Source organism: Drosophila subobscura, chromosome U (genome assembly GCF_008121235.1).
Source record: "Drosophila subobscura isolate 14011-0131.10 chromosome U, UCBerk_Dsub_1.0, whole genome shotgun sequence".
Lineage (NCBI taxonomy): Eukaryota > Metazoa > Arthropoda > Insecta > Diptera > Drosophilidae > Drosophila > Drosophila subobscura.
Window position 1 is genome coordinate 18,312,234 of NC_048534.1, and position 22,749 is coordinate 18,334,982.

Here is a 22,749-nt window from a genome sequence, read left to right on the forward strand (position 1 = left end):
GGAATTTTCGAACATCCAACTTTAATTTTGGGCAAAATCGGTTGCTTTTTGTTGTAAAATCTAACTCGAACTCAATGGAATGATGTGTCAGTGTGTCAATGGGTTGTCCCGCGCGACTAGGGAAAACGTTTCTTTAGCAAACTCTCCAGCTTGCGTATGCCCGTCTGGCTGCTGCCATCGGCATTCTTGTCCGCACTGCCCGTAAAGCTGCCAACGCTGAAGATGAACGCGCGCTTGGGTGTGGCCGACGAAGCCGATGTCGTTGTTGTCGTGGAATCAGCCGCAGCAGTCGAGGGCTCCGCTTCGTCTGCTGTGCCCGCTGGCGCCGTTTGTTCTGCATCCTCATCGCCGCTGGCTGCTGGTTCGATTAGACCGCTGATTGCAGCCGCCGATGCCGTGTGCTTGAAGAGATCTATCAGCTGCAGCTGATCCACGCGCTTCACCGCTTTCATGTCCAAAATCTTTTGATATTCGGCAATGGTGATGTCCGGCAGCAGCTTGAGCACCTGCTGCGTAAAGTGCGCTGGTGGCTGCACCGGAGTCATGACCACCTTGATGATCATTTCAGCGCGCGTCATGTCCTTGACTACGACCTTGGTGTAGCTGGTGGGAGCCTTGCGATTCACACTCGAGCCCACCGATGGCAGCTCCAGCAGCGCCGTCTTCAGCGAGTGCGTGTCGAGGAGCAGCTGCTCACAGCCCAGCACATTGTTGGAGCCATCCGAGAGCGTGAGCTTGCATCTGTACAGCACATTGATGAACTTCGGTATGAAGGCGGCCACAAAGCGATGGCAGAATTGCGTAAAGTATTTGCGGGAGCTGGCCAAAGTGTCGCGGATGGTGGGCACCGTCTGCTTGAAGTTGCTGCAGATGCTGTTGATGAAGGCGCTCTGATCGCCGACATTGTTGATGTGCTGCCACTGCACCTTGGCCATGGCCTGCAGCGAGGTCTCGCAACCAGCCTCCAGATCCTGCACGAGCAGCTGAATGCAGTTGGAAATTATTCTGCAAGGAAAAAGCATTAGAAATATTTGGGAATTTCTTTCTATTCAGTCTCTTACCGATGGAACACATCCTTCTCCTCGCTCATATCAATCTTGGCCACATAGCCAGCGGTTACCTTTTCCTTCAGCTTATCCTCCAGCTGCTGCACCGTCTCCAGGCAGTATTCGCCCGTTGTCAGCACGCAGCAGATCCGCACAAGATCGTCGCGTGTAAAACGCTGCGTGTCGCCCTCCTTGAGAAAGTTGTGGAACACCTGACCAGCGGCAGTCGAGAGATTTTGCATGTCGCGCGTGAGCATGGAGACGCTCTTGCCAATGGAGCTGCTGGTGGTGATGGGCACCAGCTTCGGGGTGCTCCCTTCGAGCACTTTGACGGCGTACTCCCGGAGATACTTCTTGAACACTAGCGCCAGGTCGTACATGGGCTGCTCGTTGCTCAGTTGATTGCACTGCACCATGCACTTCTTGTAGAAGACAAACAGATCCCCAGAGCTGGGGTACACCGTGGTCTTGGCCTCGGCGAACTTGTAGGGCTCACGGGACATCTCCACAAACTTGTCCATCAGCTCGGAGAGATTGCGGTCAATGCTTCGTATGTAAATGTCCAAATGGGCCTTGAAGCATTGCCCAATCTGGTCATGGAACACTGTGATGGTGAGCGGTGCATCAGTCCCAGAAGGCTGCACCAGCACGCGCGCTTGCTCAGCGGGCGTGGCACCCAGCGTAACGCCCGTAAAGCGCTTCGACAGCAGCTGCTCGAAGGCCTGCGTTTTGTTGATGGCAAACAGCAGCAGACGCACATCAATCTCGTTGCTACGCTTGGCCATAATCTGCGCGAGCTGATCGCGCGTCTGCCGACAAAACTCCACGGTAATGCGCTCCGAAACCTCCCAATCCAGCGGAAACACTGGCCCATACTTGTCCTCAAAATCGAGCAAATGCCGCTTCAGCCAGGCATAACGCTTGTCAATCTTGTCCAGCCAGGCAATGTCTTGGTTCTCGTGAAACAGATGCATGTACTCCTCCAGCTGCTGGCCAATGAACCACTTGAGCAGCTCCTTCTTCACTTTCGGGTCCAGCACGGACATCACCTTGCAGGCATCACCCAATTGATTGAGGCCCAAGCGATGACCAGTGGGTTTGGTGGCGGCAAATGCCTCCTTGAAGTCCTCGCTGATTTGCTGCGCCAAAGTCACTTGGATTTTGTCCACGCTTTGCGAGAGATTCTGCAAGACAGGAGGGATGTAATGAGTGGCTCCTGGAGTCTATCCAACACTCACCTTAATCTCCTCAATGTCGGAAAATTGCTGGAAATGCTGATTAACCTCCGTGATGGCTTGCAGCGGGTTCAAAATCTCCCCATAGGAGCGCCGCTCGATGAGCGTATTGAGACTCTCGATGCCACCCACCAGCATATGCAGATGGTTCAGCGTGGTTATGGCCGAGGTGAGGTTCCGCTTGGCACAGTCCAGCTGCTTGATGTCGCGCGTTATTTCCTTGACCATCTCCTCCGTGCGCTCGGCACGTGTCTTCACATCGATAATGTGACTAAACAGCGAACTGATCACCTTTTGTGCCTCGCACAGTGCCAGCTGTCCGTCTTGTCCTGTGTTCGTCTGCCCGCGCACCACGGAACGAATGTTGTCGTCAATCAGCGAGACTTCGCACTGCATTTTCTGGATGGTCTCATCGATGCCCACCAGCGACTGTTCGTTGGGGAATAGCTGGTTGATGTAGTCCACGGTATTGAAATCCGGTGCATCCATGGGGTCCTCCGTTTTAAGGACCTGCAAAAGGGACATGCAGTATTTTTTACAGCCTGTCTTTTTGCGGCGTTGGCGGTGTCTCACCTTGTCGATGACCTGTTTCACCTCCTTGGAGAAGTGTATCTTGTTGTTGGCCACCATCTTCTCGGTGCTGGCCTCTGTTTCCACAGGCACAGGCACGGCCACAGCCACAGCAGCCTCGCTCATTTTATTTCGTGCGATTTTCCTAATTTTTTACAATTTTCGTTTGTTTTGTTTTGGCTGTCTGCAAAAATATATACCGATAAAGATACATTCTCGTTATCGAAATGTACTGCAAATATACCGAGCAAAAGATCGAGTTAAGACCACTTTCGCAGATGTATTTGAACATTTAGGCCAGTTAGTTTTCAATTATTAATAGTAGTCATTAGAAGTAATAGTTAGTAAATTAGAAATTTATACTTATTTTTTGTTCGATTCTACATATTAGCGACATTACATTATATGTCATCGGCCCATATTTTCGATAATATTTGTAGCATAATTCGGTCACACTTGACTTACAAGCGAATTGTGAAGCCGCTTGAATTCGAAAAATCTTTTTAACTGCGTATTTAGCATAGATATACGAAACTAGAGTCCTTGCAGTGACTGCAAGCGGTGTCAACGCACTTCCACCCTGTTCTACCAAGCAACGATTCAATAGTTCTCTCTCCTACATGCCAGGAAAAGTTGAAAAGATTTCGCGATGAAGTGTTTTGTGTCTAATTCTTCATCATTTAATTGACATCTACTTATGGTTGCTTCTTACTTTAGTTTAGTTTTAGGTACGCGAACATCACTGCGAAAACATCGAACTACTGCCGGGGGCCGAGCTCGAGCCAGCCAGCGATGCACTCAGCATGGAGGTGTCACGCTGCGAGGCTGTGGCCGTGCGCTGGTAGCGCGCTATGTGATCGAGGGAATACGGCAAAATGGGACGAACGCTGTGGATCTCGAGGAGCGTCAGGTTGTCCAGCTTGGCGTAGGTGCCCTCGCCCTTGATGAAAGCATCGATGGAGGTGCGCAGCTTCGACTCGCGTATGTCAAAGATGTCCTTGATGAGGGTGCGCAGCTCCTCGCAGCGTGGAACATCATCCGGTGCGGTGCTCATGACCAGTTGGGCCACGACCATGTAATGTTCGGATGGCATTTTGGTGAAGAATCTGTGGAGATCAGATTATAGAGCGTGTGCTTGGGAAAATCTACAACTTACTTGGACCGTTTCTCTTCCTCTTTGATCTCCTCGAGTGTGTCCATGTCCATCCATTCGGGTGGCACAATGCGGCACTTTTGTTGCTTTCGCAAATGCGTCGCCATCCACAGGGGCACAAAGACGGGAAAGCCAGCACGGAATGGGCCCACCGAGCCATAGATCAAGTGCAGTGGTTCGTTGGAGAAGTTTGGTATTATGCTAATCATGCACTTTTCACCAATAAACTCAATAATAGCCGGATCCATGGTTTGCACATAAAATGTAAACAATTCAATTCGTTTGGTAAGGCCACACTTTTGGTCATATACGTTCACACTTAGAGAATGCAGTTTGTGTCTATCGAAAAGATCGATAGGCAAAACAGCCGGTATGAGCAGCTGCTGCAGGCCTGGCAGGCGGCAACCAAGCGGCCGTTACACGCTCCCATCAAGTGTTATACGCGCCGGACAGCGCACCTTTTGATTACATCACGAGAATCCAGGCCCAGCCCGGGCCGGCCCGACGTCAAACTATTGACGCGAAAATAATGGCAGCAACTATAAATATGCGAGCGTAATGCAGCGACCCTTGGCAATGCCGGAGGTTATCAGCTGCGCAGCTGCAGTCCGCCCAGCTCCCAGCTTACACCTTGCAAAAATCTGACTAATTTGCTCGCCATTGCCCCCGCAACTATCACGTAAAACGCAAACAGCGCGTCGTGATAAGCGCATGAATGCCAAACATGATCAAGCGATCAAGTTCAGCAAAAGTTTTCCACTTAGTATAAATAAAATGCAGTCAAAACAAAGACCCAAACAGCCTGCGCCGCCGCAACTTGTAAAAATGCATTTAGATAAAACCAAAATGCAGTGGGGGAGGGTTCCATATCTTATCTGGAACCCAAGCAGGTGGGATTGAACTTTCAAATGACGGTCAGGAGAAGGTTAGAAATGGATTGAGACTCGACTGTACTCCGCTTTCCCACTGCAAACTGCAGTCAAAATATTAACAGAAAAACCCCCAAAAATAGAACTAAGAACAGAAATATTCTGTGTACTTTTCGGATGTTCTTTAGATGAGAGAGAGAGCGGCGCCTTGTTTACGCTGCGATTTGTTGACTTATCGCTGAGGAAAGGCAATATTGCCACCGATTTAACGATCGGGGGGTTGGCACGGCCAGGGCTGGGACATCGGCGGCGGCTGCCGTGAAACATTCTCAAGCTGATAATACCAGGCGGTGCCAGTTAATTCTAGAAAAACTAGCAAACGATATGCGGCAGAGAGGCGGCTCCACAATGTAACGGCGCTTGCTGCAGCTTGTGGAACGTGTCCTGGCAGAGACTTTTGGCTGGGTGGCTGCCTGCTGCCTGTTGTATAAACTCTTTGGGGGAGCAGCAAGTGGCATTAGCAGACAGACAGACACAATGATGGTGCTGGTGGCACGTTTCACACACTCATAATCAGCTGGCTATACTAATAGACTAGAACGCTGAACGATTTTCTGATAAGCCCGCAATAAGATGAGCGGCGGAGAGGTCTCCGAGTGGACTGTGGAACCCAAGTGGCCGAGAGAGGGAGAGAGGCGGAGGTGTGGAAGGAGACCCTTGCTGGATGCGCATCAATTTTTAGCAGAAAAGTGCGACTTGAGCGAGTAGTTGGCTTAGTACTTGTCTATTTTTGGCAGGGTACGGTACGGTGCTGCGAGAAAAACTACAAATCTCAACGCTGCCAGGAAAATAGACAGAAAACAAAACACTTTGTCAGTTCGAGTCCGCGAAATTGCATTGAGCAGATAAGGGACAGACAGACAGACAAATTCCTCTCCCGGACTTGGCGATAGAAGAGACACAACAAAATCCACTGATAGATCTCGTTGAGGTTTCCAGCTTTCAGCTTCCAGTCAGTGCAATTCGTGCGGCCCCAAACGGCAGGTGTCTATCCTCCCACAATCCAGTTCCAGTTCCATTTCCAATTTGGTTCCAAAAAAAGTATGTGCTAATTTTGTTGGCACTTTTTTTGCAACCATTCAGCCAACAGTTCACTTCAGCATCCCCCAAGTTCAACGTAGTGCCAGAAATCTTCTTGCAGCGGCATGCCTGATACGGAGATCATTGTGACCAATGCCGGCGAGCCCTCCACGAAGGCCAGCTTGATCGTTGTCTCGAATCGTTTGCCCTTTGTGCTCATTCGCAATGCGGCTGGGGAGCTGGAAAGGAAAGCCAGGTGAGTGATTAAAACTATGAGAAATAAGTGATTAAAAAAGTGATTCCTTGAAGAAAAAGAACTTAAATGTTTAGCAAATCCAGTGTAAAATTTCCTTACGTAATTCTAATCGCTGAGAGGCTGATGTCTACGCTTTGAATCTGAACATCTGAGCATCTTTGGGACTGTGCAAAAGTTTTTACAAGTTTTCGAAGCAATTAAAGGAATTTTGGGTGGAAAACTTTTGACTCATTCAATTCCGACTGGTTTTAGGTTTTATTATTGAACAATTTTCAAGTTTTATCTTCGATCGGCTGCAAGATGTAAGTGCGATTAGTTTTAGGCTTCAATTTCCAGACTTTCTACAATCTATTTGCCAGAGAAATTCTCCATTAAGGTTAAGCAAATGGGGAAACAAATGAGAAATCAAATATTGCCACAAAATTAATCGAAATTTTCATAGGTTTGCTTATCATTGTTCGGGTGGGAATTATTCTTTGCACTTCAAAAAGTCTCCAAGTAACCCAAATTTCAAATTCGAAGTTCGAATCGCAGGCCTAGAATTTGCATTTGCCGATAAGCCGACCGCCCAGGCACTTCCAAGTCCCCTGCCCGTTAGGCAAATCAAAACCCAACCACCTATAGAGGGAGATGAATGCTTCAGGGGTACATCTAGCTGCTGTTTCGACACGCCTGCCTCTGGTCTTATCAGCAGCAGCAGAGGGGACTTCAGCTCGGCCTATTAGAAAACAAATTTTCGAAAAAAAAATTCAATAATTATGTCGGACTGTTATCAGCGAGGTCCGTAAGGCGTTTTTGAACCCTCCCAACCCAGTGGGCTGTTAAAGGGGTCAACAGAAGTTGGCAAAGAATTGAACCTGACACTGAAAGGCAGCGGCCGGACGACACGTGAATTAAATATGGGGGAAAGGCAAGCAGCAATCCCGACCTATGCCAGAAAGTGAGGATTAACAGAGGGAGTTTCGAGCCTTCGTTTTTTGGGTGCAGATCCGCTCCAGAGATCCCGCAGCTTGTTTACAATTCTCGCTGCGAAGTCGCTCATTTTATGGGCATTTTTCTTATCAGCTATCAGCTCGGTGCTCTCTGCTCGCTGGTCACTGATCGGTGGCACCTCATAACAATTGTTTCTATTTGCTTCTTTCAGTGCTGGTGGCCTCGTCACTGCTGTCTGTCCGGTGGTTATCAAAGGCAACGGCCTGTGGGTGGGCTGGTCCGGCATTCACTTGGAGGATCCCAATGAGGCAATACCGGAGTCGAATCCAAATGATCAAACGCCCACAGCGGGCCTCAAGTCGGACCAAGTTGTCTCCGTGAACATCGATTCGAAGATCTTTGATAGCTACTACAATGGTTGCTGCAACAAGATGTTCTGGCCACTCTTCCACTCCATGCCGGGGAGGGCTAACTTCGGAGGGTCACACTGGACGGACTATGTAACGGTGAACAAGCATTTTGCGGTGCGCACGATCGAGGCGCTTGAGAAGTGCCTGGCCAAGAAGCAGGGCAGCGAGAAGAGTCCCCCGATTGTGTGGATCCACGACTACCATTTGATGCTGGCTGCCAATTGGGTGCGCGAGCACGCGGAGGAGAAGAATCTGCCCTGCCGCTTGGCGTTCTTCTTGCACATTCCCTTTCCGCCATGGGATATTTTCCGACTGCTGCCGTGGTCCGATGAGATATTGCAGGTGTGTGACGCTCTCTCTCTTTCTCTCTGCTCCTCCTCTCTAGCTTCTATCCTCTGTTTTAGGGCATGCTTGGCTGCGATTTGGTTGGCTTTCACATTCAGGATTATTGCCTGAACTTTGTGGACTGCTGTCAGCGCAGTCTCGGCTGCCGCGTGGATCGCAACAACTTGCTCGTGGAGCATGGCGGTCGCACTGTGCGTATTCGTCCGCTGCCCATTGGCATTCCCTACGAGCGATTTGTGAACCTCGCACAGAATGCGCCCAAGGTGCTCAAGACCTCCAAGCAGCAAATCATTCTCGGCGTGGATCGTTTGGACTACACCAAGGGACTGGTGCATCGCTTGATGGCATTCGAGGCGCTACTCCTCAAGTATCCGCAGCACAAGGAGAAGGTTAGTCTGCTGCAAATCTCCGTGCCTTCCCGCACAGACGTCAAGGAGTATCGTGAGCTGAAGGAGGAGGTCGATCAGCTGGTGGGACGCATCAATGGCCGCTTCACCACCGCCAATTGGGCGCCCATACGCTACATCTACGACTACGTCAGCCAGGATGAACTGGCGGCTCTGTATCGGGATGCGGCTGTCTGTCTGGTGACGCCGCTGCGTGATGGCATGAATCTGGTGGCCAAGGAATTTGTTGCCTGCCAAATAAATGATATTCCGGGCGTGCTAGTCATCTCGCCGTTCGCCGGTGCTGGGGAGATGATGCACGAGGCGCTGCTCTGCAATCCGTACGAGGTGAACGAGGCGGCCGAGGTCATACATCGTGCTCTGACCATGCCGGAGGATGAGCGCGCGCTGCGTATGGCGCGTCTGCGACGCCGCGAGGCCGAATGCGATGTCAGCCATTGGATGAGGTGTTTCCTGAAGGCTGTGGGCGCTCTCGAGATGGACGATGTGGGCACCACCACCATGCAGCCTGTCTCTGTGGATGACTTTGATGACTACTTACTGAAGTGAGTGCCCAGAACTTGGCAGTGTGTCCTCCAACTTATCCTCGTTTATCCCCCCACAGATACATCGGCTACAATCACAAGCTGGCGCTCCTGTTGGATTATGACGGTACTTTGGCGCCCATTGCGCCGCATCCGGATCTGGCCACACTGTCGCCCGAGATCAAGAACGTCCTCTACAAACTATCGAACCACTCGGATGTCTATGTGGCCGTTATTTCGGGCCGCAACGTGGACAATGTCAAGAAAATGGTCGGCATCGAGGGCATCACGTATGCGGGCAACCATGGCCTGGAGATACTCCATCCGGATGGCAGCAAGTTCGTCCATCCCATGCCCATTGAGTATGAGAAGAAAGTCAGCGATCTGCTGAAGGCGCTGCAGGATTCGGTGTGCAAGGATGGCGCCTGGGTGGAGAACAAGGGAGCGCTGCTGACGTTCCACTATCGCGAGACGCCCAATCACTTGCGCGGCGTCATGGTGGAAAAGGCGCGTTCGCTGATCGAGAAGTACGGCTTCCGGGCGACAGAGGCGCATTGCGCGCTGGAGGCACGTCCGCCTGTGCAGTGGAACAAGGGACGCGCCTCCATCTACATACTGCGCACATCTTTCGGCGTGGACTGGAACGAGCGCATCAAGATTATCTATGTGGGTGATGATCTTACCGATGAGGATGCCATGGTGGTACGTACATGGAGGGTTGAACTCTTGGCATAAAGCTTTAAAAATGGAATTTTGTTTTTTGCAGGCACTCAAGGGTATGGCGAGAACTTTCCGCATCACCTCGTCGGACATTGTCAAGACAGCAGCCGATCATCGCCTGCCCTCAACGGACTCTGTTTACACGCTACTCAAGTGGGTGGAGCGTCACTTTATGGGCCGCAAGGCGCGCGCCAATTCATTGACCTACAGGCCCACCAAGGGCGATGGCGTACAGATGCAAATGTCACTGGAGGTGGCCTCAACGGCAAACAATCTGGAGGTGTAATCTCACACACAGACACATCTGCTCTGATAAGTTCTAAGATTTTTAAGAATAAACACAAACACAAACAAATAATTTACAATCGATTTGGGTCTCTCTCTCATTGTGTTTACTCTATGGAACGTTCGCTGTTTAACTTAAACATAAAGCTGTGGGCAATGGGTCTAGTTGTGGGACAGCACCAGCCAGGAGATGATAAAGAAGAACAGAAATATGGGATAGACAGCGAGCGGCTTGCGATGCGGCGGTTGACTCTGGCCGAGGAAAATAAACGAAGCTGCAATGAAAGACAAAAATTACAGAACTACGCGCAGACTCTAGTTGGATTCTCCACTCACCATAGGTGGCCCAGGCAAAGCCCATTGTGGTGGTCACAAAGCGCAAAAAGAAGAGCAACCGCGTCTGTGCGGACAGCAGAATGATGCGACACACAATCAGGGATATGGCCACGGGCGTCAAACAATAGCCCAAAACGCACACAGACTGAAAGAATGAGCTGCAAAGGGAAACGTAGAAGTCAAGTAAACATAAACCATGACTGTGGCACGAGTAAATACACTCACATATTGCCACCTAGCAGCTTGGAGTTGAGAGTAACAATGGCCGCTCCTATCCAGACAATGACAAAGACTTGGGCAAACTCGGGCCCGTTGTCGGACATGCTGTCCGCGGAGGAGGAGCCCTGCAGTATGGTGGCCATGAAGGTGCACAGCACCAACGGACCCCACAAGTCCCCTGAAACGGCAAACGAGCAAGTCAATCAGTGAGTAAATTGCTTACGACTGCAGCCACTCTGCTGCTCTGCTGACGTACAATCACGCAACAGACTGGACTTCTCTTTCGGGTAGAGCACATGGTAGAACTTAACGCCCACGGCACGTATATCCCGCAGCACTGTCTCCCTGATGGGCTCATCCAGTGTGTTGTAGTCGGGCACTCCGTTTTGGGCTGTTGTCGTTGTGGTTCGTTTGCCCGGTATTGACATGTCACCCTCCAGAGAGGGCGACGGCGACGTGTTCACGTCCTCGAACATCTGTCAAGTCAATGGAAATGTATTCATCTTTAAGCTTATAACACTTTTCGTACTCACATCCAACTTGGCATCCATTTAATTTTGTTATTTTGTTAAATTACGTTTTCGTGGACAAAAAAAGATGATAAGTCCGCCCAGCTGTTCGGTGTGACCGCGGAAATACCGAAAGCCCCTCGGAAATATTCGCTTGTATTTTCAAAATATACTGTAAATATACAGTAATTCTTAAAAAATTTTCTTCGATTTTGATGTTCTATTTGCTATTACTAGCTTGCAAAGACTTTCACCACTGAAACAATAATTTCATCCGATTGAAGCATAAATTTTGCTTATTATAAATACTTTTTTTATTGGATTGTATACCTTATGACCTTATATTTTACAAATTTGCATTTGAGTTTTTCATGAAAATCGCCCTTCTGGAAGCAAGGGAGCTTTGTCTACAGTATGTAAATGTATGTCAATTATTAAAAGAGACATGTATATTAACTGATACCATTGAAAAAATTGAAAAATAGCGCGCACAACAAAAGAGAAATATAAATTCTATTGTTTTCCCGAAAGGGAAAAAAGGGAGCACAATTAATTTCGCCGCAAGGTAACGCTACAAATTGAAAGCAACAAACGCAGCAGCAGAGCAGTGTAACCCCCCACAACTTTTAAAAGTTCGTAAATAAATCCTTTAATTTTTCTAGGTTTTTTGGCAGGGTGAGTACACTTTTCGCAATAGTATTCTGGGGACTACCACGTGATCGGCAGGTTGAGACTAAAACTACGACAAGTACAAGGAAATGGAGTCCTGTAATTCGGCTAACCACGTGAAAGATTCGTTCCTGGCTGAGGAGTCCGAATGGTTGCAAAAGTGGACTCAGCTGAGCTCTGAAATATTCGACAATGAAGCAAAGAAATGCGACACGCAGCAATCCAAGTTGTTGCTGCACTTAGACTATGTGAAGGAGCAGTCAAGGAACTACAGGCAACAAAAACATGAACTGATTTCCGAAAATTGCTTCCTAATCAAGGAAATTAATGTTCTGAGGGATTTTGAAAAACAGAAGTCAGAATTGCGGCTTTATAGCTCACAGAAGGAACAACTAACCGTTGAACGCGATGGTCTGCTGCTGCAAATAGAAGAGGCGAAGGCAAAGTGTGCAAATGTGCGCCAACAACTGGAGGAGCAAGGAAAAACGATGCAGGAGATAAACAACGCATTTCAGCGTGAACTATCGGAAAGTGAGATTCAGCGCACGGAGGCGCTCAATGCCCTGGAGCGTGAAGACGAAAAACATTTACTCGAAATGGATAGGCTGGAACAAAATCTACAAAACAATTATTCGGAGCTGAATACTTGCACTATATGTAAGCGCCCCTGGGATTCTGTTGGGGTGCATCGATTGGTTTCGCTGCCCTGTGGCCATGTCTTTGGCGACGCGTGCATTCGGGAGAATCTGCGCCAACGTGGCTCCTGTGCAAAATGTCACAGGGCTGTATATGTTGAACAGCTTCGCTATATCTATGGCCGCAACGTCTTGCCATTTGAAACTTAACACTTGGGACATTTCCCCTCTACAAAACACACGGGCGAAATATTGCATTTAATTTAGATTAATATTGATGACTGTAAGACACAAATCATTTAATTAAAAAGCAAACAACAGCGTTTTCGTTTTTCTTTTCTGCTCAGAAAACTTGCATGTGCACAGCGAAGTTTGTATACCCTTTCAGTGCGCTTGGTCAACAGCCAGCTGGCCCATGGTGAAATTACTTACGGTTGAGCTTGGTGAATAAGTTAGTTTTCCTCGCAAAGCGCACAACGTCACCTTGTTAGTAATGTCACAATGCGACGGCATATGTAAATAATAATTCTAGAGTCAGAACTAATCGTAATACCCTAAGAAAGGGTAAGGCCTAACGGTGCTTCCACGGAACAAAAATAAAATCCAACACTAGTCCTATCCCGTATGCCATTTTTTTGAATTTTTCTTTTTTTTAGCGGCACAGTAACACTTTTTGCAAAATTATTCAGGGAACGAACACGAACTGGGACAGTAGAAGTAATTCGTAATTCGCCACAGAAATGGAGCGCTCTAATTCGACTGAGGAGATAGCTGGTCTAGTGGGAGAATCCGAATGGAGCACTGAAAATCTCGAAGATGTAGCAGTGAAGTGCAATGGAAAGCACTCCAAGTTGTTGCTGCACGTAGCACACGTGGAGCATGAATCACGTGACTTAAAGCGACGCGTGCAGGAGCTGGCTGAAGCAAATGAATGCTTGAAGAGCAGAATTCCTGTAAATTTGCGTGAAATGTTCGAGAAGCAGACATATGAGCTGCAGTTTGTGCAGCTACAGAAGAACCAACTGACCATCGAACGGGATGGCCTGCTTTTGCAGTTGCAACAGGAGAACGAGTGCCATGCAGGTGTGCTTCAACAATTGGAGCAGCAAAGCAAGACAATGGCGCAGATGAACTACGAGTATCAGCGGGAGATAGCCGAGCGCCAAGAGCAGCGTGGAGAAACTCTCCGTGCGCTGGAGCAGCAGAAGTGCAACCACTCTCTCGATATGGAAAAGCTTAAGCAGAGTATGCTCGACAACAATCTGGAGGACATCAGTTGCTCCATTTGTCTGAACGCCTGGCAGGCGTCTGGAACACACCGCCTGGTTTCGCTAGCCTGTGGCCATCTCTTTGGCGACGAATGCATCAGGGCCTGCTTGAACCGTGTGCCCGAGTGTCCCATTTGCAGGAAGCATGCAGATCACGCTACACTACGCTACATCAACGTGTAATATATTTGTATATTCCCCTAAATTTATGTTTTCTTTTCTTTGAATTGTGGCGCATTTTTTCCTCGCGAGAAATGGCAATACTGGGCGGGGCAATATTTTGTTCCAGCATGGTTTGGCCACACTGTGGCAAACAGCTGATTGGCAAAAAAAAGAACTCCAAAATTCCGAAACAAATGAAAAAATTATAGAAACGATGATATAGACGATTGCTTAAAGTGCATCCGAATGCGAAAAGACACCAGCCGCGGGCTACGGACAAAATGCAGCGGAAGCAGCCGAACGAGCCGGCATGCAGCACCGCCTTCGAGGAGGCGGAACAGACGCCGCCGCCGCCGCAGCAGCAGCAGCACCTCGGTCTCAGCACAAAACTGGCGCTGCGGCGTCTGTACGAGGAAATTGAAAAGGTGCTGCTGGAGCACGAGCAGCAGTACGGGGCGGAGAGGTGAGTAGGAGACAGAGGCCGAGACAGCTAGATAACTTTTTGAAACACAAATCTGTTGCAGCTCGTATCGAAAGTTGCGTGCGGCCTTCGTGAAGCGCTACGACAGTCCATTGGGTTGGCTGTCGATTGGCACCAGTTTGCTGACCAGCGTGGCGCTGCTTATCACCGGCATGTTGTGGCCCGCGATCTGTTTGCTGGCTATCTTATCGCTGGACTTTTTCGTCGTCATCCGAGAGAACAATTTGCGGCGCACAGAGATCTACCGCAAGACGCGGCACGCCCTCGCGGAGCTGCAGCTGGCGGAGCAGCATTTCAGCGACGACTGGCAGGCATCCAATTATCCGCACCTGAGCAATCCCATGTCGCCCTGCGTCTCACTGCAATGGACGTACCGCGACGGCATTCTGGTCAATCTGCCATGGGCGCTGCTGGTGCGCGGCGATTGCATTGTGCTGCGACCGGGACACATATCGCCCGGCCCCTGCCATGTGCTCGACACCAACAAGTTCTTCGATGCGAATGAGATTTACGGCGCTGCGCCCATGGGCGATCCACCAGTCAAGCCAATGGCACGTCCCCCGCTGCCCAATCTTGTGTGCTGCCTGGAGAGTACGCCGTATCTGGAGAACCTCAGCATTTGCCTAAAGAACTCACTGAAGCGGCCGCCAACCATCTACAATCAGCAGCGCTATCTGGTAAGGCGGGAGCTTCTGCCTTGTGAGACAAGAAATGTTTAAATATTTTGTTTATCTTCCTTCCAGCTGGTGACAAAATACATTCAACAATGGGGCTTCATTAGTGCTTTGAGCATCACCCTCGTGTCGGGCCTGTTGCGCCTGCATGGCTATGGCCTGCCCACCGATGAGCAGCACAACTGGCGCTTTGTGCTGATTGAGTCGCCAGCTGCTGCCATTATTCCGCTGCTGCCGCTGATCTTTCCGCTCATGTGGATCTCCATGAATCTGTGGGGCATTGCGCGGTTGCAGTGCTTCCTCAAGACGCCGCAGGTGGCCAGCGAGAGGAGTCCCACCAAGTCGTTCGAGGAGGATCTGGACTCGCCCTCCTGCAACTACGAGAACATATCAATGCTGCGCTCCAATGTGCTGCGCATTTGGATGCAGCTGTGGCGCGGCGACAGCGAGCTGCTGCCCCGTTCGGCCAATCTGGTGCAAGTGCTGGGCTCCATTTCCGCGCTCTGCTGTGTGGACAAAAAGGGCATTCTGTCATGGCCCAATCCCACGGCCGAGAAGGTTTTCTTTCTGCACAACACGGACGAGGAGGCCAACGATGATGGCGCGCGCAGTCAGGCGTCCACGCAGAGCGAAAGCGATGATGTGCCCATTGTGGATGAGGATCACAAGGAGCGTGGCATTGTGGCGGAAGTGTTGGACCTCACACACGATCAGCATTGCCCGTTTCGACTGGAGTTCGATGATCACGAGTGGAAGGCGCACATCAAGTCACTGAAGCCGTTGGGTGGGTGCAGCAAAAACAAACTTTATCCTCGCTTTATTCACTCTGAAATTGCATTGCAGGTCTGGCCATCTTGCTCAACACCTGCTCCCCGCTCACCCATGAGCACTACGCGCAGTTTTGTGGACATGTGACGGCCGTCGCGATGCTCGACAAAGATTTGGTGCCTGTTACAAATCGGTATGCGTATGCACTCATTGAATCCAGTAAAAGCTTTTTGCATGGGTACGTAGTTCCCTTCTCATCCCCCATCTCTGACTCACACCTTTTTAAGTTATTTGTTTGCCCAAACAATACGTAAATATATCTTTATATGATAAATGATTTTCTGCCACACCAAAAGCCAGCCCAGCGTTTAGTTTTTTCTGCGTTTATTTTTGATTTTTTGACACCCATTGGACGTACCCCCTCCAGAGCGATTGGTAAAGTTTTTGAATGTAAGAAAGAACGTGTAAAAACTGAAGCTAGTTTATGATAATTATTAACAAATAATCATTGCAAATTCGAAGCTAATTCCATTGACATTTACTTTTTCCTGCTGCCCCACTTTGTCATTAAAATTAAATTCTAATTCGCTTGCCTGCCTGCCTGCATGCATGCTCCCACGCACCACCGCCGCTGCCTCTTGCATCCAGCTTTAACCAGTTTGTTGCCACTATTAATAGCTGCTCCCTTCCCTCAGACGCTGCCTCTGCGAGTTGGCCAAGCAAATTGGCTTCACGAATCATGCCACGGATCGCTTTGCGCTGGAGGGACAACTGGCCAGCTACAGGCATTTGGTAAGCTCAAGGAAACACCATAAGGACACCCAACTAAAGGCATTTCTTGCAGCAACCCGATGTCGTGCGTCGCGACATTCGCTTTGCGAGACAGCTGCAGCTTTCCTCCAAAGTAAAAGTGCCCTTTCCGCACTCTCTCTCCGTGGTGATGCGCGAGAACCCCGGCGGCTATTTGTCGTTGTTCACGCAGGGCACAGCGGACATTATACTGGACTGCTGTGACGATTTCTGGGATGGCCAGGACTTGCATCCATTGTCGCCGCAGGATCGCAAGCGAGCGCTGGACTTTTATCAACGCAGCGCGCTCACCTCCTACTGCACAGCGTTTGCGTATCGGCCGCTGCGGCATGGCATACACGGAGCGCTGAGCGGGCCGCAGCAGAGCGGCGGCGAGTGCTTGTACCTGGAGCTGCCGCCCGAGTCGAAGCTGCGCATGCAGCACGTGGACAAGCTGCACTGCGACTTCCAGGGCGGCCACCACGTGAAGCTCAGCCACAGCATCAGCACGGACTCGCTGCTGTATTCGGAGCACAAGGACGAGGACTGCAACGATGTGGAGGGTTGCTTCGAGATGCAATGCCATCAGGTGTTCATCGGCATGGTCACCATGCAGTACCAAGCGCAGAACGACATCGTGCGCCTGGTGGAGCGCCTCGAGCGTGCGTGCATTCGCTTCGTGCACTTTAGCAAGGAGAACGAGCTGCGTTCGCGTGTGTTCTCCGAGAAAATGGGCCTCGAGTCTGGCTGGAATTGTCACATTTCGCTGCTCAGCGAACCGGAGCCCGAGGTCGAGAAGGAGAAGGATAAAGAGAAGACAAATACACCAAAAAATGCTGGTAAAAGTCAAGCCACAACCACCACAGAACCAACTGAAACAGCCACAGATTGTGCGGCACATAACATTCATCATCCTGCAAGTGCCAAAGTCATGTACATAACGCCACCCGCATCCGCACCTGCACCCGCTCCCGCTCCCGCTCCTGAACCCACCGCTGTTGAGGCCTCCTCCTCCACGCCCCTTGCTAAACCCACTGATATTGTAGGTGATGCCCCCAGCGCAGCGCCAGCTATCAGCCATCTGCTTGGGCCGCCCACCAATTTGGAGACGTCGAAAACGCTCAGCTCCTCGGCCCCTGGTGCCATATCCAACCCAGACGAGTGCAATCCATTGAATTCCGCGCTCAGTTCGGATGGGGAGGCCGGCGGCAGTGGCGGGGACAACTCGGAGAGCTTGCAGCAGGCTGAACTCGCAGGCGATGGGGAAATGGAGACCGAGACAGATTCCAATCGCCTCAAGCAGCGCCACTCGCTGGACTCGGCCATGGACGAGAACTGCCGCTCGCTGAGCACACTCACCGAGAGCACCGATCAGAGTGCGCCCATCAATTTCGACATGTCCAATCGCGCCAAGCTGCCGCGCGGCATTGAGAATATTCGCCCGCACCTGGAGCAGGTGGACAACGTGCCGCTGCAGGTGTCGCTCTTCACGGACTGCTCGGCGGAGGCCACGCGGCAGATGCTCGACATAATGCAGTCCTACGGCGAGATTGTCGTCTGTCTGGGCAGCTCGGCGAGCAATGCCAATGCGGACATCTTTCTGCAGGCCGACTGCAGCATTGCCGTGGAGCCGCTCTATCCGCAGGTGTGTCAAGACGTCGACGCCTACACGGAGGCCAACATACAGCACAACAAGTGGCTGTGGCAGCGGCAGGCGGACAAGGGCAAGGCCTCCAATGATGACGAGCAGCTGCTGGAGTGCGGCCTCCATGGCGCTGGGGCGCGTGCCATGCAGTCGCCGGCGCACACCGTCTCCCCGCTGTATCTGAGTCGGCTGCTCAACTCGCTGCCCTGCTCGATAGCCGTGTGCCGGGACGACCCACTTTCGCTGGTGGCCATAATTGAGCTGTCACGCCGCTTCTCGCTGGGCCTGTGGAATTGCATACAGTATTGGGCCTGCTGTGCGGGCAGCATATCCATTATGAATGTGCTCTGCGCGTGCCTCTCACTGCCGCCCGTACTCACGCCGCTGCTCTCCATCTATCTGATGTCGGTGCCCGTGCCGCTGATTGCCATCTCGCTGGCCCACATCGAGGTGGATCCCAAGATTATGAATCGAGCGACGAGCAAGAAGCAGACGGACTACGATTCGCGCGCTTTTGCATTTGTTATGTGGTGCTATGGCTGCAAGTTTCTTGTGCCCATTATAACGCTGGTGAGTTGAGGATTAACGCGTGCTTGGGGAGTGTATTTATTGCTTTCTGCCCACAGCTCGTTACCTATTGGATGTGCTTGGCGCAGTCCAGCGTCAGCAGCTCGCTGCTCACTGCCGAAGAGCAGCTGCAGGTGGGCGACGACGACCTCGATGACTTCCAGCCCGACAATGATGCGAATTTCTATCAATTTTTGTACCTATCACGCAGCTGCGCCTTGCTGGCCATACTGCTGCATTTTGGTGAGGCATTTCCCTGCCTTTCTGTCGCTCCTTTTGCTGTAACTTGTTGTGTCCACTTGCAGCCTGCATCTCCATTACATTTGTGCATCGTGATCATGCCATTTGGCAGCGTAATCCCTTCACCAATCGCATTTGGGCGCTCACCTGCCTGGGCCTGGTGCTTCTGCACTTTGGCATTCTGTCGCTGCAGCTGGCGCTGGATGACTTTCTGCAGCAGCAATTGCCGCAGCTCTGGCTGGCCATGCTGCTGCTCTTTGGCAGTGCGCTGCTCAGCTGGATCATCAGCGAGCTGGCCAAGTTTCAGGAGAACAAGTAGGAGATACATTTTTGACTTGAATTTGTAGCTAATTTATTTGTTTCTCCTTCCAGGGTTAATGCGCGCTATCAGCGTCGCGCGCGCTTGGATTTTGGCACCAAATTGGGCATGAACTCGCCCTTCTAGGCCGCCAAACCCCAGGCTGTACATGGTTACGCTTCTTCTACGTTGTTTACTTAAACCCTTATATTATTTATGCATTTGTTTTGATTCGTTTTTAGCTGCGGTTCTGTACTTTACTTTTCGTTTGTTCTTTCATCTAAAAAGTGTTTCCTAAGTGTTTATTTTTAGTCTTCGTGTGACACCCCCAAAGCCCCTCTAACATTTCGTAAAAGACTTTTGCAATTACTATATGAAATATATAACTAAATGTATATGTTTAAACAATCCCTAAACAAGTAAAAGTAATGGGCATTTGGGTGTAAGTTTAACCAGAACTGGTTCTCTTTGGTTCTGCATTAAATTGAGTTGTGAACGAGCGGCGACAACAGGCCAGAGCACGTCCCGAGGAGGTGCTAATGGGGGAAGACACGTTGCAAGTGGCAGCAAGTGACCCACATCCAGCAGCAGAGCCTCACAAATATTTTTGTGTATTAAATTCCGATTAGAAATCTTTCAATTTTGAGGCGGCAGAGTGAGCAAATAAAAGCTACATTCTGCGCACACTTTAGATGTAATTCTCTCGCCTTTTGCAGCTCAAAAATGTTACTAATTATCAGCCAAATTTGTTGGCACACGCCGGGAGCAGGCAGCTAAACAGAGCCATGACTCGGAGTTACATTGCACACGGGAAGAGGCCCAGCCACATGTCGTAGCACTTCCAAGAACCCTCCACAGTGGACGGAACGGGAGTCTCTAACGGAAGATGTGATCAAAAATGTGGAGTAACAATTGATTAGCACCTGCCACACAGCAACGTCGACGAAATGAAAGTGCTGCCTGCTACCCGTATGAGTCCCCAGTATATAGATCACTTCTAGTAGCACCTTTCCGAAACTGGGTCATGAAAAAACGAAATCACGAACTCTGCCACTGCCTGCAAATAAAACCAATCCCCGGTTAGGTCTTTGTGGTAGTCGAGAACTACGCGCGACGCGATACGCAGCTCCCCAATCGAGTGGATATGACGAGTGGATAGTCCTTATAATTAGTGTGGAAGAGTGAAAATTAATAGTGAATCCTGAGCTACAGATAGCCACAAAACCCAACCGAATTCCTAGTCAATTATGGCGGCTGCTTGGCTGCCACCGCTGGCGTGTCTTCTCCTTGGCCTGAGCTCTGTGCAGGTGCGCGCTTACTCCCAAGTGCTGATCAGCGGCGAGCAGGGACCGAGGATATTCAAGGCTCTCAATACGGATCTAATATTCCCCAAAACGTAAGTTCAGTTCGGGATTAAACCCCAAAGGCAGACGCTGATTGCTTTCCTTGCTGCAGCTTCAACTCCAGCGAGAATGTTTACTCCACGACGGCGGCGCCTGTGGCGACTTCAACGAGCACAACGACCGGACTGCCGCCTATACCCTACAGTCACCAGTCCGAGGTGGTGGCTGTCACTCCCGGTTCCCCTGTGTTTGTCACACCTGTGGCAGCGAGCGAAGAGGAGGTGCTGCAGCCTGTAGAGACCAAAGAGGAGCAGCTGCAACCCGTGGCAAGCGCAGAAGAGGTGCAGGAGCAGCTCCAGCCCCTGGCGAGCATTGAAGGCGCCTCCACAGGCCGTGCCGTGGATTATCGCACAGCCTATCCCTTTGGACAGCTCTTAACGCCGCTGCTCAAGGGCCAGCAATATGGCGCACGACCCGCACAGACGCGCATCTATCCGCAGGGCAGTCCCTCGTACTACTCCTCCTCCGCCGCTGCAGCACGTAATCCCAGTCGCTATCCAGCTGCTAGGCCCTATAAGAAAGGTAAGAGCGAATCCCCTGCGACTGCTTAGACTCCCACTTGAACCCACCTTTTGCCTGATCTTCCCCCACAGGCATCAGCGATCGCTTCACGCCCGGTGAGAGCACCGCCGCTGGGCTGTTCAAGGGCCAGCACAAACACAATCATGATCACGATCACTCCCATGGCAACAAGTTGGCCGCCAGCTCGAACTCTGTGCCCTCCTATGTGCCTCCCTCGGATGCGTACTCCTTTCCGCCGCTGAACACAAAATATCCATCGCCCGCACAGGATCCCAAAGCGGCGCTGCCATCGGACACAGTCACCAGCTACTTGCCACCCGCTTCGGGTGGGCTGAGCAACGCTGGCTACGCCTATCCTGGTCCACCAATGCCCGCGTCGACGGGCTACAAGTATCCCGGCCCACTGGCGGGTGGCAATGGAGACAAGGATGCTGCTGGCAGCTCCCCGAGTGCAGCAGCTCCTGCCGCAGATGATGATCAGGGAAATGATGATGTGATTGGCGTGCTGCCCGCCAGTGCCATGGATAATCTGCCCACAAAGGATCAGGGTCAGGATCAGGGCAAGGATGCGGATGGAGGAGCTCCTCCAGACAGTGGCGGTGGGGATATGGCTTCACCTGATGGCGGAGATGACGGCGGTGGTAGCGATGATGGCGGTGCACTGCCTGCCCTCCACAATGATGGATCGCAGAGCAACGATGATCACAAGTACGATCCCAGCATGGAGTATGCGACGCCACCGCCTGGCTGGCTGGAATCACACCCGGAATCGGCGGCACCAAAGCCGGAAGATCACGATCACGGGTACGATCACGATCACGATCACATACCGGATCATCCACATCCCGAGCATGATCATCCGCACGGGCATTATCCGGGCCACTTTGATTATCCGCTCGCCTCGTACCCCGACGACTCGTATCCGGAACTGCTCTACGATGATCATCCGCATCATCATCATCACGTGCACCATCCACCGCCGCCGCCACCTCCTCCGCCACCACCACCGCCGCCACCAACGGAGCCTCCGCCACCACCGCCGCCGCCAGAGCCACGTGTCAAGAAGTACAGTTACTTCTACATTGGCCGCAAGCTCTGGTACATTCCGTTATACTTCACGGTGTGGTTCAGCTTTTACATTCTGTGGCTGATCATCAAGTCGATTGGCAGGCACAAGGTGAACCTGCCCAACCATTACGTGTCGCGGCGCAGTGCGCCCGACGTCTTTACCGAGCAGGGGCGCGATGAATACATCAACAATCTGACGGTTAAGGTGCTCGAACACATAGATAGCTTTAAGCACAAATACTTGAACTGATAAGGGGACTCTAAATACTATTTCTCGGATAATAAAAAACATAATTTAATATAAAAACAATGAATTTTACTTTTGAGTTAGGCGCCGTGCACTGCTTGCTGACTATCGTATCTCGATTGGTCTCGTTTTTTTCTCGGTATTTTTCTGAGCGTCGGACCACCAACCATACTGCCTACATTACAGTCTTGCGTTTTATGCAAATTTATTCTGCAACCAAACAAAGGGAAGCCATGAAAACTAACCAGTCTTGTGGAGAAATTATTAATAAATCAAAGAAAATATTTGGTTTATTGTTGAAAGTCCTTATTAGCTGGTAATATTAATTGGAATATCAAAATCGTGGATAATGATTTAGGTATTACTGTATATTTATGGTATTTTTAAAAATGAGAAGGTATATTTGAGTATATTTT

At 50.7% G+C, this 22,749-nt stretch overlaps 8 protein-coding genes across 10 annotated transcripts; 5 read left to right on the forward strand and 3 right to left on the reverse strand.

Moving 5' to 3' along the window:
* Positions 1 to 4: 4 nt before the first annotated feature.
* LOC117902364 (vacuolar protein sorting-associated protein 53 homolog) lies at positions 5 to 3,029 on the reverse strand. The gene is made up of 4 exons (XM_034813679.1): positions 2,855 to 3,029; positions 2,285 to 2,791; positions 1,062 to 2,230; positions 5 to 1,005 (listed from the first exon to the last, which is right to left on the reverse strand). The coding sequence occupies exons 1-4, from the start codon at positions 2,975 to 2,977 to the stop codon at positions 117 to 119; spliced, it is 2,688 nt and encodes an 895-aa protein (XP_034669570.1). The 5' UTR covers positions 2,978 to 3,029; the 3' UTR covers positions 5 to 116.
* A 472-nt stretch (positions 3,030 to 3,501) lies between these two features.
* On the reverse strand, positions 3,502 to 4,426 carry LOC117902368 (probable DNA replication complex GINS protein PSF2). Its single transcript, XM_034813684.1, has 2 exons — positions 4,008 to 4,426; positions 3,502 to 3,957 (listed from the first exon to the last, which is right to left on the reverse strand). Exons 1-2 carry the CDS (start codon positions 4,250 to 4,252, stop codon positions 3,591 to 3,593), a joined length of 612 nt encoding a protein of 203 aa, XP_034669575.1. The 5' UTR covers positions 4,253 to 4,426; the 3' UTR covers positions 3,502 to 3,590.
* A 1,652-nt stretch (positions 4,427 to 6,078) lies between these two features.
* On the forward strand, positions 6,079 to 9,917 carry LOC117902365 (alpha,alpha-trehalose-phosphate synthase [UDP-forming]). The gene is made up of 5 exons (XM_034813680.1): positions 6,079 to 6,209; positions 7,354 to 7,894; positions 7,957 to 8,849; positions 8,909 to 9,530; positions 9,595 to 9,917. The coding sequence occupies exons 1-5, from the start codon at positions 6,079 to 6,081 to the stop codon at positions 9,832 to 9,834; spliced, it is 2,427 nt and encodes an 808-aa protein (XP_034669571.1). The 3' UTR covers positions 9,835 to 9,917.
* An 8-nt stretch (positions 9,918 to 9,925) lies between these two features.
* Positions 9,926 to 11,041, reverse strand: LOC117902367 (protein YIPF6). The gene is made up of 5 exons (XM_034813683.1): positions 10,922 to 11,041; positions 10,645 to 10,864; positions 10,395 to 10,566; positions 10,170 to 10,327; positions 9,926 to 10,108 (listed from the first exon to the last, which is right to left on the reverse strand). The coding sequence occupies exons 1-5, from the start codon at positions 10,937 to 10,939 to the stop codon at positions 9,996 to 9,998; spliced, it is 681 nt and encodes a 226-aa protein (XP_034669574.1). The 5' UTR covers positions 10,940 to 11,041; the 3' UTR covers positions 9,926 to 9,995.
* Positions 11,042 to 11,591: 550 nt separating this feature from the next.
* LOC117901330 (E3 ubiquitin-protein ligase RFWD3-like) lies at positions 11,592 to 12,411 on the forward strand. The gene has a single exon (XM_034812039.1). It carries the CDS (start codon positions 11,656 to 11,658, stop codon positions 12,409 to 12,411), a length of 756 nt encoding a protein of 251 aa, XP_034667930.1. The 5' UTR covers positions 11,592 to 11,655.
* A 475-nt stretch (positions 12,412 to 12,886) lies between these two features.
* LOC117902366 (E3 ubiquitin-protein ligase RNF8-like) lies at positions 12,887 to 13,674 on the forward strand. Its single transcript, XM_034813681.1, has one exon. The coding sequence runs from the start codon at positions 12,942 to 12,944 to the stop codon at positions 13,650 to 13,652; it is 711 nt and encodes a 236-aa protein (XP_034669572.1). The 5' UTR covers positions 12,887 to 12,941; the 3' UTR covers positions 13,653 to 13,674.
* Positions 13,675 to 13,763: 89 nt separating this feature from the next.
* On the forward strand, positions 13,764 to 19,488 carry LOC117902363 (transmembrane protein 94). 3 transcript variants are annotated; one of them, XM_034813678.1, is made up of 10 exons: positions 13,764 to 14,094; positions 14,156 to 14,789; positions 14,856 to 15,570; positions 15,630 to 15,747; positions 16,250 to 16,346; positions 16,399 to 17,182; positions 17,390 to 18,558; positions 18,615 to 18,798; positions 18,861 to 19,110; positions 19,168 to 19,488. In XM_034813678.1, the coding sequence occupies exons 1-10, from the start codon at positions 13,913 to 13,915 to the stop codon at positions 19,238 to 19,240; spliced, it is 4,206 nt and encodes a 1,401-aa protein (XP_034669569.1). In that variant the 5' UTR covers positions 13,764 to 13,912; the 3' UTR covers positions 19,241 to 19,488. The 3 variants fall into 3 exon arrangements, with proteins under 3 accessions (XP_034669569.1, XP_034669567.1, XP_034669568.1); XM_034813676.1 differs by having other exon boundaries at positions 15,630 to 15,792; positions 16,399 to 18,558; XM_034813677.1 differs by having other exon boundaries at positions 16,399 to 18,558.
* A 729-nt stretch (positions 19,489 to 20,217) lies between these two features.
* LOC117900658 (histone-lysine N-methyltransferase SETD1A) lies at positions 20,218 to 22,357 on the forward strand. The gene is made up of 3 exons (XM_034811093.1): positions 20,218 to 20,489; positions 20,549 to 21,018; positions 21,090 to 22,357. Exons 1-3 carry the CDS (start codon positions 20,341 to 20,343, stop codon positions 22,334 to 22,336), a joined length of 1,866 nt encoding a protein of 621 aa, XP_034666984.1. The 5' UTR covers positions 20,218 to 20,340; the 3' UTR covers positions 22,337 to 22,357.
* Positions 22,358 to 22,749: the final 392 nt, after the last annotated feature.